We start from the raw sequence: 17,392 nt of genomic DNA, 5'->3' as shown, positions 1-17,392 counted from the left end.
GATTGTGAAAAGGAAGTACAACGAAGACTACATTCGATATGGATTCTCGTGGTGTGGTGACAAAACGGCTCCAAAGCCACAATGCATCATTTGCGGCGATCAGCTATCAAACGAGGCAATGGCACCCAGTAAACTAAATCGCCATCTAAATTCAAACCATCCCAGTTACGCCAAAAAAGACAAACAATATTTTCAGAGGCGCTTAGAACAAAATCAAAAACAGAAGCAATTTATGAAATCGGCCGTTACGGTTTCTGAAAAGGCCTCAGAAGCTAGCTACCATGTTGCAAAATTAATTGCACGTCAGAAAAGACCACATACTATCGGGGAAACACTTATTAAACCAGCATGCATGGAAATTGTTCGACTTATGCTTGGGCCCAATGAAGTTAAGGAAGTGAATAAAGTTTCGTTGTCTGCCGATACTGTTAAAAGACGTATTCACGACATGTCAAGCGATATTTTAGGAACACTGATTAGAAAACTGATATTGGCTGAAAAATTTGCGCTTCAAATCGACGAATCAACCAATATTAAAAATAAAGCACAACTGATAGCTATTGTACGTTTCGTTGACGAGGACTTTATTAAAGAACATTATTTATTTTGTAAGGAGGTTCCAGAGCGAACTACCGGTGAAGAAATTTTCCGAGTAACCGATGATTTCTTCAAAATATATAATATTCAATGGAGCAATTGCATTGCTATTTGCACGGATGGCGCTGCGGCAATGACGGATAGTAAAAAAGGTTTTGTCTCCTGTGTAAAACAAAAAAATCCTATAATACAAATTACACACTGCTGCATACATCGAGAAGCATTGATGGTCAAGAATTTGCCAGAGGAACTTTTGAACACGATGAATGAATGCATTAAAATCATAAACATAATTAAATCGAGAGCCCTAAATTCGCGAATCTTTGGAATACTCTGTGCAGAAATGGGAGCCGAATATGAATCCTTATTGTTTTATACTGAAGTTCGTTGGCTATCCCGAGGCAAAGTTTTGGCTAGATTGTTTGAGCTTCGCTACGAGGTGCGTGAGTTTTTTATAGATCAAAATATGCCCGAACTATACCAGCGCCTCGATGATGATTACTGGATAGCCAAACTTGCATACATGGCTGATATATTCGAGCATCTGAATGAACTTAATAAAAAAATGCAAGGACGGAATGAGAATATATTGACGTGCTCCGATAAATTACAGGGGTTCAAAAAAAAACTCGAACTTTGGCAGGAAGAGTTGCAAAAAGGATGTTTAGAAATGTACCAAAGGACCAACCATAGTACGACTGAAAACAAGCAATTAATTGTGGATTTGGCCCAACAACATTTAAGTATGCTTCAGCAGAAATTTGATCACTATTTTTATTCTATTAATATGGAACAATACGATTGGATTCGAAATCCTTTTGCAACCAATGCAATAAATTCTACGGAAGCACTGTCACTGCAAATTCGAGAGGAATTTATAGAATTAAGTAATGACGGGACGTTAAAACTTAATTTCACCGAAGTTCCATTAGATGTTTTCTGGATTTCCGTTAAGAAAGAATATCCTCGCATTTCTGACAAGGCCATCCTAACACTACTTCCATTTTCGACGACATATTCATGTGAGCAAAGTTTTTCAACTCTTGTGTTAATTAAAAATGATAAGCGGTCATGCTTAAAAGATCTTGACCAAGAACTTCGGGTTGCGCTGTCAAATATTGAGCCGAATATAAAACTTTTGTGTTCATTGAAACAAGCGCAGGTATCACATTAATCAGTCATTATGTTATAATAATTATTAAGATTGCATAAAAGTAAAAATAGTATAGTTTTTATGTATGTATACTTATAATAAATGTATCCTTATAATAAAAAATGAAAATTTATTGTAAAATTTGTGTATTAAATTAATATCTATATATCAGTGGCGTAGCTGGAGATCATGTTGCCCAGGGCGGTGAAAAATGTGACACCCTAAAGCTGAAAAATAAATTGGGAGTTCATGTTGTCCGGAGCGGTGAAAAATGTGACGCCCCAAAGCTGAAATTTTTTTTGCGCCTCCTAAAAGTAACAAAAAAAAAAGGAAACAACAGTAGTTTGGACGCCTCTAAATAGCTGGCGCTCGGAGCGGACAAAACCCCGCCACCCCCCTGCTACGTCACTGCTATATATTTTGGCTTTTGATGTGCCGCGGAATTCTAGGAAGAACGTTGGTGTGTCGTAGGTGAGAAAAGGTTGCGGAGCACTGATCTAGTGGATGAAATTACATCATGCTACAAAAAAATCATGAATATTTATTTCTATGCGTTTTGCCATTCAAAGGTAACTCATTAATACTGGCCTCCAACTTAAAACAAAATGGCAAATGAAAAGCTTCAGAATGAACTGAAACTGAACAATTGCTTGAATTGAGCAGTAGTGATGAAGATGTGAGTTGGTAATCAGCACATTGATTTGGAAAGTGAAACTGATGCATGATATGACCAAACCTTCTTGATATGCCTGGTGAAGTCTGTCATGTGAAGCTTCAGTATGGTGCAACAGTAGCTGCATGACAAAAATGCAAAATAATTGCAATCAAGTGCAAGAACAAGCAAGACATTAAACCCCTGAACACTATTCATAATGTGGCAACTGTCAGTGTTCATGTCAGGGGAAATGTGGGAGTCGCTAAGCATTGCACTTTGGTAGTCTGCAATAACACAAGGGACACATCTATCTGTGTGGATCAGGCACTGACATCCTATCCTGCCATGAGCAATTGACAGAAAAAATATAGGTGCACAAAGAAATACAATTCTACTGTCCCGATTGCAACATTAGGCTCTTTGTTAGTATCTAATAACATGTCACACATAGGACACATGCTAAATCTGCATCACTACAGTGATGGACACTAGACATACCTTTTCTAATGTATTTATGTTGATGTTTTGGTATTTACATGTTTCTGTTACATGTTATTTTCTTGTTCAAAAAATTTTTTTTTTCTTGTAGTTGTATCATACTGTGTAATATAATATATTAGATATTGCAGATTTTGTCATTTCCTTAACTCCACCTTATTAAGAATTAAAATGATATTAATTTTCAATATAATTAGTTATGCTGCTTCCTCTTTAAAACGTAATGCTCACTTTTGACCAATATATTCACTTGACAATTTAAAGCAATTTCACTGTAAAGATATATTTCTCATAAAGTGCTCTTTGTTTAAATATTTATTAGATTTTAGAGAGGATATTTGTCATTTATTTTTCAAATACATTCCACTCTTACAGACATCTCCTTCCTTAAAATCAAGAATTGCAGTGGCAGATATTTCTATTTTTATTAGTGATTTTCAGTAGACTGACATAATATTACTAGCAATATCTGCTAATAGAATCAGGATCAGCAGAAGCATTATGCATATAGATAAGAAGAAATCGTATTATTTGAATTCATTTTAATTTTTAGAAGGTAGTGCTTGCTGCTCTGAATTCAACCTAAAGCAAAATAGCTAGGTCTTATGAATTATATGTATGCACGACTAAGCACAAGAGGCTTGAATACTTGTCAGTGACTTAACCAAATATAGTCTTGTACATTGCACTCTGTAGCTGTAGCTTTTTTTATTGAGTTTAGAGCCTTCGGTTGACATTAAACAGCAAGAAACAATATTTCTTCTTATGGGAGCACATCTGAAACAGCAATAAGGGCTTTATTGGCTTGATGGCTACACTTTAAGAATGAGATTTAAATCCAGATTCACTTACTTCCAGTTTGTTAGTGCAGGCAGTAGTATGTGTAAGGTACTAAACAAACTAAATTCTGCACTTTCAAAATAAGTAGAAACCAAAAAATGTACAAATCATTTCGACAGGGTGAAAACTATGATTTAGCAAATAAAGCCACTGGTGCATAAAACTTAAGTTTTGGATTTGAATCAGGAAAGGCATGTTCTTTTGTTGACCCATGTGTGATTTTTGTGCTGGTGTACTCTGAAGAAATTCATTTAGCCTGACTTGGCAATTATAAACTGGTCTTTCTGCATGAATGTGTTTATATTCTGTGCGCTCAGAAATTAACCATTGCATGATCTTTCCTCATAGCCCAAAATCTTTAGATTAGCTCCAGTTACTGTAAAATAACAATTCCTAAAAGAAATTTTTACAGTCATTTATGACATACAGTCACTTTTGACACTTTTGCAATGTGTGAAGCACTGTATTTGTTGACGGAATCCCTTTTGTGACATAATCACTTAAAATGGAACTAAAATAAGGTCACATTCTTAGTGTGTGTTTAAAAAGAGGTTTGAAAGGTAGTTGTCCACTCATCCATGTTAATTGTAAAGTCATTCTTGGCTAAAGTCATCTAAATGCACTGAAACAATTGTCAAGACTAGAACTAATGTACTTCTTTATCTTTACTGTGCTTTAAGTTTTGTTTCATTAAACTAAATGAAATGAATATTTACATAAAGCATTATTATTAGCTGAAAGTAAAATAATATATGCAAGTGAAAATCCACCAATGCATCCATATAGTAAACAGACTTTAGAAGAACAAAGAGCAAAAGATCATGTATGTAACATTGTGTGTAAGCAATCAACCTTTAAAGGCCAGTTCATCACCAGACACCAGGGTGGACTGTTGGCTCTGAGGCTAAGGAACTGCACTAGCAATCGGAAGGCTGCCGGTTCAAATCCCGTAAACACCAAAAGTGACTCTACTCTGTTGAGCCCTTGAGCAAGGCCCTTAACCTGCACTTGCTCTGTCCTGGGTATTATATTAATATGCATCCAGCCCTGCATGTAGGCCCTTCAACCTGCAGGGAAAAACCTGGGGGTTGGTGGCAGAATTGGCACTCCAGCCACCATAAAAAACCTCACATTGTTCCATTCTATCTGAACTAGTGTGGTGCTGAGGTGCGCCCATTGCAAGGCTGTACAGTGGAACCTCGGTTCACGAACATCTCAGAACATGTACAAATCGGTTTACGACCAAAAAGTTCACCAAACTTTTGCATCTGTTCATGACCACACACTCGGTATATGAACAAGCCAGTTTCCCTTTCGGTTTGTGCGTGTTCAGTCTCTCTCTGTGCATTTCCTGTGCAGCTAGCAAGAGCGAGAGAGAGAGACACACACACACACACAGGCGCGAGAGAGAGACTCACACACATACAGGCAGCGCAAGAGAGAGACACACACACACATACAGGCAGCGCGAGAGAGAGAGCCACACACACATACAGGCAGCGCAAGAGAGAGAGACACACACACACGGGCAGCGCGAGAGAGACACACACACACACAGGCAGCGCGAGAGAGAGATAGACACACACACACAGGCAGCACGAGAGAGAGAGACACACACACAAACAGGCAGCATGAGAGAGAGAGAGAGAGATGCGCACACACACAGGCAGCGTGAAAGAGAGAACTGGACGCATAAGGTAGGAAGGCAGTTAAAGAATGCACTGGGCTTGTTTTTTGTTTTCACTTCTGTTTACAGCGATCGGTTCGTAGCGTGCATTGTTGCAATGTTACTTTTTTTGGTGGTTTATTAAATTACGGATTTTTTCAAATGTTCATTTTTTTCCTGTGCTTAAAACTCATTAAAGAAAAAGTGTTTTTAGCCAGCGGTTGGTAGTGCTATAGCGCGAACTATTGCAGTGTTAGTTTTCTCTGTTGTTCAAGGTTTTCTCAGTGTTATTCAATGTTTTTACATTTAGTTTGCTATTACGCTGTGCATTCTATGGTTTAATTAACTATATTTGTGCTTAAAAACTTAAAAAAAATATATATTTACATACAGTTCGTATGGTCTGGAGCGGATTAATTGTATTTACATACAATCCTATGGGGGAAATTACTCCGGTTCACGACCAAATCGGTTTACTAGCAGAGTTTTGGAACGAATTATGGTCGTGAACCAAGGTTCCACTGTACTTGGGTCATAATCTGGGATCCTGAGTTGGGTTGTCATGTGGTGTGGGTGCAGCAATGCATTGTATCAGCGCATGCTCCTAACATCACCAAACACAACTACAAACACAGACATATTCAGCATTATTAGGATGGAAAACCACAGTAACCCTAGAAAACCCCTTGAGAATGTGGGAAGAAGGTGAAAACAGAACATAGATAGTGGAGAAGGTCAGGATTTGATCTCAGTCTTCTTGAGTTGGTTGACATTATGCTGTAAGGCCTTTTTTTGCCTTAACTGCAAAGGTTTTTTTTCTGTCTCTCTTTTTCTCTGTCTTAGCTTCAATTTTTTATTTTTAATACTGTAACATCAGATATAATTTAAGTAAAATGATTATTATTAAATATTACATGAAAGGTTAGCCATCCTTTTTCTTATTCTATTAGAGGACACATGTTACATGCTGTAAGGTTTCTAAACTCTTTTGGGACCCCAATGGGATGACACACTGAAGAGTGTCCTGAAGCACAGTTGCTGCGTCTGTGGAAGACAGCATATCCATTGCCGAGGCAACCGCAGGCTCCCAGCGCTGTAGCAGCTTGCCACGAAAACAAATCTGAGCTGACCGCGTTCGCACTATAAGTGCCTGTCGTCAATGGGTGATGCATGTGAAAATGCATGCTCCTCTATAAATGTTACCACTGTCTCACTGAGCTGTTTCCAGATCTGCAATGGTTTCCAAATATAGAGCAAAAATCAATTGTATATACAAATGGTATGTTTTGTTCTAAGAAATGTGAAAGAAGACCTAATGAAAACAGCATAGGAATGATGTATAACCTAATACTATGTATATGGAATTGGGTGAATCTTCTGAGAAGAAAAAAATCTTGGACATACTATTCATATTCTGATTAAACCACAATTTCTAGGTAAACATAGAAGACTTACAAGCTACTGTTATGAACATGTCCAAGGCAATTACTAAAACAGAAATTTAATATCTTAATGTATAACTACAGTGGAAGCAGCCAGTCGTTTTGTTATCACTTCTTTGAATTAATGTTTTCAGGTCTTATTAGTCCCATGTGAATAGACAATAAGTACATACTGAACAACTGGAAGACTTATTAAGTTCTTTAACAGTTATGATGATCATGTGCATTATGAAAAAGATGGTATCTGTGAATGTATGTAAAACAGACCATTAAATTTGCTTGCTGCTTTTAGAACTGGATGAGAACTTAAACACTATAGATTAAATCTAAACCAGTCAAACCCCACCCAGCATATCTATAAACATGGTTTTTCTGTACAAATGGAAATGTTTTGTTCTAAGAAATGTGAGAGAAGATTTCATTTTGAAGGAAATTTAAGTTGATGCTAAAGCACTGAACTTTAAACGACATAGTCACTAGTTCAGTTTCTACCTCTGAATCACTGTTTACGTATCATTCAAAATTCAAAGAGAAAAGCCAAGCAAAATGACATCTTTTATTGGCTAACTAAAAAGATTACAATATGCAAGCTTTCGAGGCAACTCAGGCCCCATCTTACATCTTGCCTGTGTGCTCATAATGATATAATTTATTGTATACATTTGACTTGATTGAATGTAATTATAATTTCTTCAAATTAAAAAAAAACATTTCTGGGAAAACTGAAAATTGTTGATTGTATTTGTTTGATTATTCTTTAAAATTCTTGCCTTCCTGCTCACTGAGTAAACATCCCTTTCTGTATGTGTCCATCAAGGCAGATGAAGCTCTTGATATTAATGCTCATAAGCACTGCTGTCACTCATTAAATTGCTGATAACAAACCTCATAAATGTGGTAGTAATCATGGTGGGTTCCTTTTGACTGATTACTTAAAGACAGATGAGCCCTGGTAATGACGATTTATTTGAATGAAATCAAAATTAACTTTTACTTTTTATTGGTTTAACTTCTTTGTGAATCATGCCTATTCATTTTGTGCTTACAGTATACAGTATATGTCTTCCTCAAGGTCTTATAATTATGTAAGATTTCAACAAAAACTACACAAAACATTATCAAAAAACATGATCCATCAGTTTAAAATGTTACAACAGGAATAGACAAATGTAGGACTTTGCTTTACAACAAGTCAGTGAGTTCCAATTCAAGGACTAATCTATTGACCTTTGCTTTTATTTGTACAAGTTAAACTGTCTTCTTTCCACAAGCTGAACTAATTTTTTTATCAGACCAAAACAGTAGAGCTGAAGAGAAACTGCTGTCAAGTGCATACAGCCTCATAATTTCAGGAATGTTTTTCAGATTACCATTTACAGCATAGCTAAAACTATATTAAAAACTTGAAATAGTGTGAATAATTTCCGCATGTTCTGACCTAGTTCTGTGTATTTTATATGTTTCCTATCTATACTCCCATCTCATCCAAGTGTGACAATGGCATAAGCAGAAACCTCTTAAAACCAGGATCAAAAAAGGGAAAATTTGATGGATGGATATATTCCTAGACTTAACATATTCATATTCAAAATCATTATCCTCTTACGTATGTGCAGTTAAAAGACAAAAAAATCATAATCTATATGAAATGTTATGGTCACATTCTGTAGTTAACTTGAATTTATTATTATATGATGCATTTCTGTTTACAAGAAAAGAGCAGACCATTTTACATACAGGTAACCTGCAAAAAAGATACAGAATTGTGCAAAGGTCTTAAGCAGTTGTAAAAACTTCTATAACTTTAAAGGCAGTAAACAGTATAAAACTAAACAAATCAACATTAGGTGGGACCACCCTTTGCCTTTAAAGTTTCTATCTATCTATCTATCTATCTATCTATCTATCTATCTATCTATCTATCTATCTATCTATCTATCTATCTATCTATCTATCTATCTATAGCTGCATCAATTTCCTTAGGTACACTATCACGAAGTTTTAAGTGAAAAGGTCTGGTAGTTTGCTTTGACCATCTTGGAGAATGTTCCCCAGTTCTTTTGTGTACTTTAGTTGTCTCTCTTGTTCTGTCTCTTCAGGCATCTGTTGCGGAGCTCATTGTTATTATTTTAACTAAAGTTAGTTATTTACAATCTTGGCTATGTGCTTCGGGTCCTTGCCCAGCAGTAGAATGACTTATGGACCAATCAGACATCTCCCTGATGGTATTGCCCGATTGATGAGAACCTGCTTGTACTTCTCTGCATTGTGGATTCCATTAATTCTGACTAGATCACCAAATTAATTTGCCGAAATACAGCCCAAAACCTGCTTTCAACCCTTGCTGTGCTTCATGGTTGGCTGCAGACACTCATCCATATATTACTCTGCAGCTCTTGAATGGGCAAACTGCAACCCACTTGATTGTAAAATTTCAAATTTGACTCACCAGTCTAGAGCAATTGCTGCCATTGTTAAGTAGCCAAGTCCTTGTGTGTTGGTGCACAGGTGAGTCTCTTATCTTTGCAAACATGCAAATACCTTTTAAACTTACACTTTTACTGTAAAACTTCAGTAAAAACAATATTTTTATTTAACTTTTCATCAATATCGCTTTGAATTTTGATTCCGTGTTTAGACTTACATCGTGACAATACAATGTATAACTGCCCGTGAGTGAATATTGCTTCTTTCTCTCTAATAAATAAGCCGACTTTTTCGAATGTTTGTCCCTGTGATTTGTTAATTGTCATAGCAAAAGCTATTCTAATGGAAAACTGTAAACGTTTTAATACGAATGGCATATCAAGCTCTCCTTTGGTGTCTAATGTTATCCGTGGAAGATGTACTACATTACTTTTCTTGTCGCCTGTTAAAATTTTACATGTCAGAATTGTTCCACCAATTTTGAATACAATTAATCTTGTCCTATTGCATAGCCCATCACTTATACATAAATTACACAATAACATTGCGATACATCCTTCTTTCAACCGTAATTCGGCCAGTGGAAGACCGGATGGTGTTAATGGTTGTACATATTCTTCGTGATATTGTAAGTTGATCTTTTCATCTTCCGCAACATCACCCCCAACTGTTTCAGCATAGTCTATTGATACGCATTTAACCAATTTGCCGTGTAACTGATCGACAATTTTCGTGTTGATTCGTTTGACTTCATCGTTTCTCGGTGCTAGGATTGCCTGTGTACTCATTCCTTCTGTTGGTAACCCTTTGGGATGAAATTCTTCAATAAGATTTGGACATAATAAGCCTTCTTTTATTGGGAACTTAAAGTGAGGAAAACGTAAAAATTTATAAGACCTGAGAGGACCATGGGCGTGGTTGAAAATGGTTCAGAGGAGGGCGGGACTTGAAAAAATCTCTTGGCATTAGTCTCGTCTCATGGGACTTGAAAAAATCTCTTGGCAATAGTCTTGTCTCAAGATTTTCTTTTATAATAGAGAAAAATAAGCAGTGGGAGAGAAAGAAAGATAACAATTTCTCCAAATCTGAACTCCATATAGGAAAAAAAGTTGCACAAGTAAATATATAAAATAATAAAAACGATTGTAGACATTCACAGTGCGCTGTAAGATCAGATATTATTTTTCTCATGAGGATTTTGTTTTATTTGGAGAGAAGAGAAAATAGATAAACCCAATAATAAATAAAAAAGATTGTAGCCGTTCACTATGTGTAGATAACCTGACTATAAAATTTGCATTTAGGTTGTGACAAGTTTATTTTATTTAGTGCATCAAGAGTGCAGTTTCATTACTTTGAACATTTTTCTGTTCACTTCACTTGTTCACAGTAGAGGAATGCTGGAACCACTGAAAGAATTATAGCACCATATATCTTCCTTTGAATTCAGCATGGAAAGGTGAATGGCTTTTCACTTTATGCTGATTACACCATATGAGCTAAGTATGAATGTTGTTGTGTTGGGATGCCTTATTTGAAAAACGCCAATTTTAATGAGTTTTGCTTTTCTAAACTAGTCTCAAAGTCTATGAAGAATGGCAAGTCTTATTTCTTTACCCTGGTTGGAAAAGAATTCCATAAAAATATGCAGGGAAGCTGTAACACAGAGACACTTGTGAAGTGATTTTTTGAAAGGTACAGTACAAAACACACAAATATTTCTATATTTTTTCTTTATTTCAAAAGGCAATGGAGCGTCTCTGCATGCAATGCCTTTTTCGCCATGCCATTTTTGAGCCAAATCAAGTGCATCTAACCAAACCCAATATGCTATGTGAATTTGATGAATGCTATTCCAAACTAAGAAGTATGGAAAGCGTCCGCAGCATAATGATCAAGTGGGTGTTATACTCTACAGCCTTGATCCTGCTTGGAGACTGAGACCAATTTACATTTTATTAGCAGGTAAATATGGCTCCTCCTGCATGAGCTCAAACTCTGCTGTTCCTGAGAAAAGGGGAAAAGTGCAATTTTGTCTAATTCAACTAATTTTAAAAACTACATACTTTTTTAACAGTGGACACATATTAAAGTGTATACTGTAATGTTTCTGGTTAAGTTTTTATCTAGTTTCTATACAGGTGGCGCAGTGGTAACACTACTGCCTGGCAGTAAGTAGATTATGGGTTCACGTCCCAGGTCCTCCATGTGTGGAGAGTGCTTTGAGTAGTGTGAAAAGCGCTATATAAATGTAAAAAATTATTATTATTATAAAATAGGATTGAGTTATTAATGAAAATAGCAGGCAAACAGTCGCTAAACTTGTTTGGATACATGGACAATGCTGCAGACTCCAGAGGGTTAAATTAGATTGATTGCATCACATATGATTTTGGAGAAACATGAAATTAACTTTTATTGAATTTAGCTTTTTGAATTAATTAATGATGGTGACAAATTGCATAAGTTCAATTGAGCTAAAAATGCTCTACTGCTCATTTTTGTTTGTTCTCTGCCTCTGATGCTCCTTGTTTCAGTGTCCAACAATAGTTGGCTAGTGCTGATGGATTCCATTTGCCCTAATACCACTTGTCCATCATTGCAGTGTCCTAAAGAAACGTTTCACCATGTTTGTCACTGACTTTACAAACAAAACTAGCAGGGAAGAAGTCCAACTGTGAATTGAGAATCTTTAACAATTATAGTATTTTCACTTTTTGGTTTTGTATGATTGAAGCATGTTGTCAAACAGCTGGACATACTTTGGTGATCTGTAGTTACCAAGAAAATTCTCAGCAAAATGCTTGAACGCCTTCCGTGTGATTTCCTCCGGCCATACTAGTAAATCTTTGAAGCACTTGATATTGATGAAGTGTCTGATTTATGGACCAACAAAAATACCTTACTTAATCTTCATATTAGTTATTTGTGGAAACATTTTACTCATATATCAAAATCCTTCACCTTCTTTGTTCATCACTTTCATGACATTTTTCATTCTTCCAAGTTTTACAGTATAAGAAGAGGAGGCAAAAATATCTTTTTTTGCGTCAACAAGTTGTTTGTGTGCTATAATTTTCTCCCCTGAAACCAAATGCTTACAGAGCAGCCAGTTCTTTTTAATGTAGTGAGTCTCTTTAACACAGATGTCTCATTCACAAATGAAACAATAATACTTGCTATATCCAAGCTGCATTCCTACTAGTAGTGCCACTACTTTTCGATCACCACAGATGTTCCAACTGTTGTTGTTGAACTGTATATACAGAGCCAGTCAAGCCATTAGGTGACGCAGACATCTGATGAAGACTACACACCGAAACATTGAATCTTGAACCTTCTATTCTATTTATTCACTTTGGGAATTCTCCTTACTTTGTTTTGCATACTGCCATAGCCTTTCACTAACCCTGTTTTCTAAAGCAGGCAAATGTAATGATTCTGATAGAATATGACGGCAGACTGACATTGGGTTTGACATTACAGAAATCACTTTATTCTAAAGTCCCATGCCAAGGTCAGGAGAGATAACTTTATCAAGATAGCAAGTAGCAGGACACAAAAACGAGAAACAGAATGGAACTAATTCAGTGTCAGTCGAAAAACGTTTTTCTTGCTTTGTCCTAGCTTTGGGTCTTATATAGGATATGGGACAAAACATCACAATTACTTTAAAACAACCAAATCAATTATTAAAATCCTCCATACTCTATATATATAAAATCCAACGTCTGTCTGTCTATCTGCTTTTCACAAGAGAACTACTTAACGGATTTAGATCGTTTTTTTTTCTATAATTTGCTTAAACATTACAGGTTGATTTTGCGACTTCTCACATTGCGATAAGTATCATAGTTCGCTTGTGGTACCGATTCATTTGCGTGAATCCAAGAGACGTGCAGCAGGCTAAGGGGAGGGGGCTGGGTCCTCCTCAGTCACGCACCAGCCTCGGGGTGTATACCTTACCTCCGCTTAGCTAGCAAACAAAAGAACTACTTAACAGATTTAGATTGTTTTTTTTTCTATAATTTGCTTGAACATTCCGGTTGATTTTGGGACTTCTCTCATTGCGCTATGTATCATAGTTTGCTTGTGGTAACGATTTATTTGTGTGACTCCAAGAGACATGCAGCGGGCTGAGGGGAGGGGGCTGGGTCCTCCTCAGTCACGCACCAGCCTCGGGGTGTATACCTTACCTCCGCTTAGCTAGCAAACAAGAGAACTAATTAACAGATTTACATTGTTTTTTTTTTCTATAATTTGCTTGAACATTCCGGTTGATTTTGGGACTTCTCTCATTGCGCTATGTATCATAGTTCGCTTGTGGTAACGATTTATTTGTGTGAATCCAGGAGACATGCAGCGGGCTGAGGGGAGGGGGCAGGGACCTCCTCAGTCACGTACCAGCCTTGGGGCGCATACCTTACCTCCGGTTAGCTAGCAAACAGGATAATTGTGCTTGAACATTTTGCGACTTCTCATATCGTGGCATGAGTCATAGTTTGCTTGTAGGAGGGATATATTCGTGCTAATCCGAGACAGAGGCTGTGGGCCAAGGGTAGGAGGAAGCGTGACATCAGGAGTAGGTAGTCAGGCGGGGCCCTCCTCACTGTCCAGTTTCACTACTCCACGGGCAGATAAAAAGGGCACCCTTTAGAAAACTACAGTTTGGCAATTCCTCCCAAAAGTTGAGTTTTTAGTGCCAAGAAAAATACATCCAGTAACAATGCAAACCAATGTCATATGAATGACAGAGGGATGCATTTACCTGGATAGTGTGACCTATGAACAAGTGAATCTCCATCTTCAGCAAGTCCCTTTTGCTTGTATCAAAATAGCTAGGTTTTACAGCCTTAAGATTATGTACATGAGACCAGTGATGTACATTAGTGACACTTTAAAAAGGGCTATAGTATCAACAGGAAATCCAGCTTCAGTACATGACAGCAGATTTCTTGTAGCCTGGCATTTGAACAATCTAATGTGGATCACTTCAATCATTCTAATAAGGTTTATCAACGTACCTGAATAAAATTGAAAAACCACACTCATAAAGATGGCCAACTGTTGAAGTGAAAACAGTGGTCTCGACTGATTGGCCAAACCCATACAAGAAACAACCCTAGTCATACAGGTGTGTTAACAATTTAGAATGGAGCCTTGTAGTCAAACCCATATACTTTTCAATCATAAGATAGTTGTCATTTTGTGATCACACTTAACAAGGGATGCTGCTGTGCCCCTAGTTGCCCCTGGTCATATTATATCCAAAACCTGCTACTGTCAAGCAAATACATTATTGCATTGGGTTTGCTTGAAGGAAACAATAACAAACCTAAGGCTAATGGTAAAAAATGTCAGCATGGAGATTCTTTTTCAGCAGAGTGTTGGTAAATCATTATTCAGACTTTAAGGAGACAGATCTAAAGCCATACCTCTCTGCTGACACCACAATTAGGCACATGAAAGCAAAGTTATCCTGTTATTGTGTGTTAGATCGTTTGATCATGGACAAAAGAGCTCACATTGTTGCCAGTAATTTAAGTGTTTTTCCTGCCAGATATGAGTTTTAACACATTTCAAGTTACGCCAGTGCCTCCAGGAAAAAAATAATGGTATGAAGATAACAAAGGGATTGTACAACAAGATGTCCACTGATAAATGTGATTGCTGGAAAAATGTCTTGGAGTAGTGCAATATGCCAACTGAAGGCATGAATAGCAGTCCTGTTCAACTGCTGCTAGGCAGGGATCTGAAGACTAAAGTACCCATATCAGTCTACTTGAGACATGTTTGGTAAGGTGTGCCAGCAATGTAATATTAATAAATGTATATATCACAGATTAATAAAAGATGTGGACATGGCAACATAGTACTTACCTCTGGAAGGCTGAGTTCAAATCCCACTCCATTCACTATATTTATATGGAGATTTAGCAATCTCGCCTTGTCTGGGTGGGTATTTCTTTGGATACATAAGACACTTCAAAGATGTGAATATTATGTAAACTAAATTTTCCTATATAAGTAAGTGTGGATGTATCCATGAGTGTTCCCATGTGTCAAACTGTTTGGTCCTTCCTTGTGTTTGATGCTGCTGAAATAGGCTATGGGTCTTAGTAAGTTTAAAATGTTTGTCTGAAACGAATGGATGGAAATCAGAAAAATAACATTCTGAAATTGCAGGGAGAAGACAGAAGAGGATTTGAAAAATGAGACCTATGCCAAAGGACCATACATTTAAGTGAAATTTTGGAACCTGTGTGCGGAAGGTTTTTACCCCTGGTGGTAAAAAGCAGACAGCAGACAAAAAAAGATTTGGGGATCTTGGGGATGGCCACCATGTATACTGCAAAAATAAAGAAAACGTCTTTACAGGCAGACTTCAAAATGGAGCTGGCTAACAGGTTAATAAATGAGCTTAAATATGGTGAACAAAAGGAAGAGGTGGAGTCAGAATGGCCGAAACAGGAACTGATGATGGATTCTGGGTATGGGAAATGATGTCATCAGTGTTGGGCGGAAGTGACGTCAACAGTGGGTGGACTGGTGGTGATGTTGTTAGGGGACTGAGTCTTTATGTGAACTGCAGAGGAACAAGAGGAGAGAGGATTAAGTGAGAGCATTAACCCCCAGCCTGGCTGACGAATATCAGTATTTGAACCTGTAAACTGTCCATGCACACGTGTGTGACAATGAATTCATCTGTTATCACAGTAAGGTGACACAGTAATAACTAGCCAGCTTTGCAGCAGATTTCTGCACTACCTCTAGGCAACTCACTCATCAAGAAACATTCTGTGGAAGTCAAAGATGAAGATCTGTCAATTTGCATGCCTTGGACAAGTGGCATAAGGGTGTCTTCACCATTCAATCTGAGAATGAGTTGTATCAGCCTTCACATTCAACTTGTGTACATATCTCCTGCCCAAAAGAATTGCATAGAAACTATGAAGAAAATGTTTACTGGAACAAAAAATAGGATACACCAGAGAAATTAGCTGTTACCTTGTTAAGTGATAAGGAAACAGACTGTGAGCAAGTGTTTGATGCTCTCTTTTATAATTTCATATACCTTTACAGTGATCCCTCGCTATATCGCGCTTCGCCTTTCGCGGCTTCACTCCATCGCGGATTTTATATGTAAGCATATTTAAATATATATCGCGGATTTTTCGCTGCTTCGCGGGTTTCTGCGGACAATGGGTCTTTTAATTTCTGGTACATGCTTCCTCAGTTGGTTTGCCCAGTTGATTTCATACAAGGGACGCTATTGGCAGATGGCTGAGAAGCTACCCAACTTACTTTCTCTCTCTCTCTCTCGCGCTGACGTAGGGGAGTGTGAGCAGGGGGGCTGTGTGCAGCTGCTTCCTGAAGGACATGCTGAACGGAGCTTCGCATACTTAAAAGCTCAAAGGGCACGTATTGATTTTTTATCTCTCTCTCTATCTCTCTCTAACTCTCTCTCTGCTCCTGACAGAGGGGGTGTGAGCTGCCGCCTTCAACAGCTTTGTACCGGCGGTGCTTCGCATACTTAAAAGCCAAAAAGCCCTATTGATTTTTTTTTTTGACTGCTTGCTTTGCACTCCTTTGAAAAGGAAGATATGTTTGCATTCTTTTAATTGTGAGACAGAACTGTCATCTCTGTCTTGTCATGGAGCACAGTTTAAACTTTTGAAAAAGAGACAAATGTTTGTTTGCAGTGTTTGAATAACGTTCCTGTTTCTCTACAACCTCCTGTGTTTCTGCGCAAATCTGTGACCCAAGCATGACAATATAAAAATAACCATATAAACATATGGTTTCTACTTCGCGGATTTTCCTATTTCGCGGGTGGCTCTGGAACGCAACCCCCGCGATGGAGGAGGGATTACTGTATAGTGATAAAACATGTTATTAGGAAAAAACATTGCATTCTAGAGGGTACTGTATATACTCACATATAAGTCGGGTCTTGAAACCCGAAAAATCAGTCATAAAATCAGACCCCGACTTATATGCCTGTTCAAAAATACGACACTTAATTTTTTTTTTACATCTTCTTCCCTCCTCCAATCTCGCATCAGTTTTTCAGACGCATTGAATTTTGTTGCAGTAGTGCATTTACCAATTTT

The 17,392-nt window shown here is 37.4% G+C and overlaps 1 protein-coding gene across 1 annotated transcript in view; it reads left to right on the top strand.

Moving 5' to 3' along the window:
• Positions 1 to 232: 232 nt before the first annotated feature.
• LOC127528339 (zinc finger BED domain-containing protein 5-like) overlaps positions 233 to 17,392 on the top strand; it is a 57,356-nt gene continuing 40,196 nt past the window's right edge. The window contains exon 1 of the mRNA XM_051928788.1: positions 233 to 1,619. Coding sequence (XP_051784748.1) covers positions 233 to 1,619 — 1,387 coding nt within the window. The remainder of the gene's footprint in view (positions 1,620 to 17,392) is intronic.

The sequence above is a fragment of the Erpetoichthys calabaricus genome, chromosome 6 (assembly GCF_900747795.2).
Source record: "Erpetoichthys calabaricus chromosome 6, fErpCal1.3, whole genome shotgun sequence".
Taxonomy (NCBI): Eukaryota; Metazoa; Chordata; class Cladistia; order Polypteriformes; family Polypteridae; genus Erpetoichthys; species Erpetoichthys calabaricus.
Note: the sequence above shows the minus strand (reverse complement) of the source record. Positions and strands in the feature narration are given on the sequence as shown.